Source organism: Temnothorax longispinosus, unplaced genomic scaffold (assembly GCF_030848805.1).
Source record: "Temnothorax longispinosus isolate EJ_2023e unplaced genomic scaffold, Tlon_JGU_v1 HiC_scaffold_941, whole genome shotgun sequence".
Taxonomy (NCBI): domain Eukaryota; kingdom Metazoa; phylum Arthropoda; class Insecta; order Hymenoptera; family Formicidae; genus Temnothorax; species Temnothorax longispinosus.
In genome coordinates this window covers 1-2,960 of record NW_027270825.1, presented here as the reverse complement: position 1 = coordinate 2,960, position 2,960 = coordinate 1, and the positions used below count along the sequence as shown (strand labels likewise).

The window sequence follows — 2,960 nt, the reverse complement described above, 5'->3', positions numbered from 1 at the left end:
TCAATATATTGCCAGTCAGGCCGATCATTAAACACTGATTATATTTTATTACTGGCGAAAATTTATTTTATTCTTTGAATCACACCTGGCCTAGTTATGGTGTTTCAACTGAAGGAAGGTTTTTATACAAAGATTACCAGATTGTACGGTCCTGACAAAGTATTTCTGCTAAAATCATGGATCAACTCACAACACAAACTGTGTTCTATGAAACAACAATTGAAGTTTTTGCTTCGCTGCAGACGTTGGGGCTTGTTTCCTCCTCACATCCTACATCTGCGGTATAATATTCAATTAGGTGATGCACGCCTACGTCGTTCGTTGGATAAATACAAGCACCGTTGCCAGCGATGGCTGCTGAATTTAGAAATTAAGGACATAAACTTCAGGATTACTTATTTACGTTCTGAATGTCAAAGGTTTGAAGATGATTTGCATGTTTCCCTACCTGTGGATATCATAACAAAATTTTTCACACTTAACAAGAATAAAATAGCTTACTTCGATAACTTAACTAAACACAATTTGACTAGAAAATTCAATAATTTACAATCTAAACACAATGAACAACTCAATGCTTTCCTCAATATTAATACGAGCAAATGGGTGATCAATATTAGTAACAAACAGATCCCTGAGAATATACTAAAGATGCTAAGTCTGGGCAGCAAGTTCGGACTACCTGTTAACCAACATAACAAAAATGACCGCGCAAAAATCGTTTTAGATGTTATTAAAAATTTTGAACAAGCTAATTACATGTTGGAAAAAGAAAAAGTTAACGAGGTTCGCTGTTTAATTTCGAATTCACTACATGACTTCATAAAGACAAATAAGAAATTCAACACTATTGACCGTTACATTAATTCACAGTTTTCTATTTGCAATAAATTTCTTAGAGACAATGCTGATCTGTTGGTTACGAACGCGGACAAAGGTCAGACTACAGTTATCATGAACAGAAATGATTACAATCTGCAAATGAATTCGCTCCTTAATGACTCTTCCACATACAGAAAACTAAACAAAGATCCGATAAAGAAAATTACTTCAAAACTTAATTGTCTGGTGAAGTCATGGCTAAACAACGATATTATTGACAAAAGGGTTTACAACCTACTCAATTGTACAAATGGCAACCTTCCACGTTGCTATGGACTACCAAAAATCCATAAGGATGGCTATCCACTACGCATAATTGTATCGGCCATCGGCAGCCCACTATACAATATCGCTTCCTATATACACAACATTTTAGACAAAGCACTCATGAAGCCGAATTCGTATGTTAAGGACAGTTGGTCGTTTGTGAAAAGCATGAAAAATTACAGCATTCCTCCTGATTACATCCTGGTCTCTCTCGATGTTGTTGCTCTGTTCACGAACATACCCATTGAGCTTGTTTTGACCGGAATCGAAAAAAGGTGGGTTGCAATTTCGCGAGAGACTCGGATGAGTCTTGATCAGTTCTTGCATGCGATTAGGCTGATTCTCGAGTCTACTAGTTTTTCTTTCAATGGGGAATTTTTTGAGCAGATTTTTGGTAGTCCAATGGGTTCCCCCCTTTCACCGATTTTGGCGGACATTGTAATGGATGATTGTGAAACCAGCTGCCTTCAATCCTTTGACTTTCAGATTGCGATATTTCTACGTTATGTCGATGACATTTTTATGTGTATTCCGCGATCACGACTTGACGATGTTGTCCGTACTTTCAATAATTACCATCCGCGTCTTAAATTCACGTATGAATTAGAGAGAGACAATTGTTTGAATTTCTTGGACACGTCGGTCTTCAGAAACGATAATTGTTTAGCCACCAACTGGTATCGTAAACCAACGTTTTCTGGCCGTTATATCAATTACTTCTCCAGTCATCCTCTAAAATATAAGATTAATACCATCATCAACTTGGTCGATCACGCCATACTGCTGTCGGACGTACAGTTTCATAACGATAACATCAATTTGATAAAAACTATTTTACTGAACAATTGCTTTCCGGCCCCTCTCGTTGATAAACATATTCGAAGAAGACTTGCTGAAATTGATAAGCGGTCAAATAACGATGAATCTGACAACCGTATAAATAGCGCTAATATCCCTGATCTCAAAAATTATATTCCTATCCCGTATGTTAAAACTTTTAGTGAGGGTTTACGACGCATTTTCAACAATTACGGTTTGAGTACCTTGTATACCGTTCCTAAGAAACTAGACGTACTAATTAAAAAAGGGAAGGACAAATTAGAGATCATGAAACACACGGGCGTTGTCTACAAATTAGATTGCTCGGATTGCAATGCTTGTTACATTGGCCAAACCAAGCGCCACTTAGAAACTCGTGTTAAAGAGCATCGTGCAGACATTAACAAGCACTTCAGTCAGCAATCGGTTGTAAGCAAGCACAGAATTGATTTTGACCATAATTTTAAATGGCAAGAAGCCACGATCTTACACAGGGAACAGTATGTCAAAAAACGTGAAACGGCTGAAATGATATTAATCAAAAAGCATACTGACGCTATAAATTTGCAGAAGGACACAGAAAACTTACCGTTGGTTTACGATCGTATAATCGCTACTCTTTAAACGTTACACTCTATGTTATTTTATTTATTTGTGATTATTCTTGACGACACGATGTATGTCAGTCGTTCGTCGGGCGCTATGCGTGTTTGTGATTGTTCTTGACGACGCAATGTATATCAGTCGTTCGTCGGGCGCTATACGTGACGGTCATGCCGCACAAAGCTTATATCTGTTCCACCCGCCTTGTTAAAACGTAACGATGATTAATTTTATATTGTTTGACGCACATTGATCCATGTAAGTAGAATACGTTGCATTGTCCCCCTCCCCCTTTTTTTCTATTTTTTATATGTATTACCGGCAATTTATATTTTCCAGCATAAACTTGATAAGGACCCAAAATAGAGGTCGAAACGTCGTTATAATTT

At 37.3% G+C, this 2,960-nt stretch overlaps 1 protein-coding gene across 1 annotated transcript; it reads left to right on the top strand.

The window, feature by feature from the left end:
* Positions 1-96: 96 nt before the first annotated feature.
* LOC139825110 (uncharacterized) lies at positions 97-2,468 on the top strand (the record flags this gene model as incomplete). The annotated part of the gene is made up of 2 exons (XM_071797636.1): positions 97-1,424; positions 2,151-2,468. Coding segments are annotated over exons 1-2 (1,646 nt in total), but the record flags the coding sequence as incomplete, so codon positions are not given.
* Between the last annotated feature and the right edge of the window lie 492 nt (positions 2,469-2,960).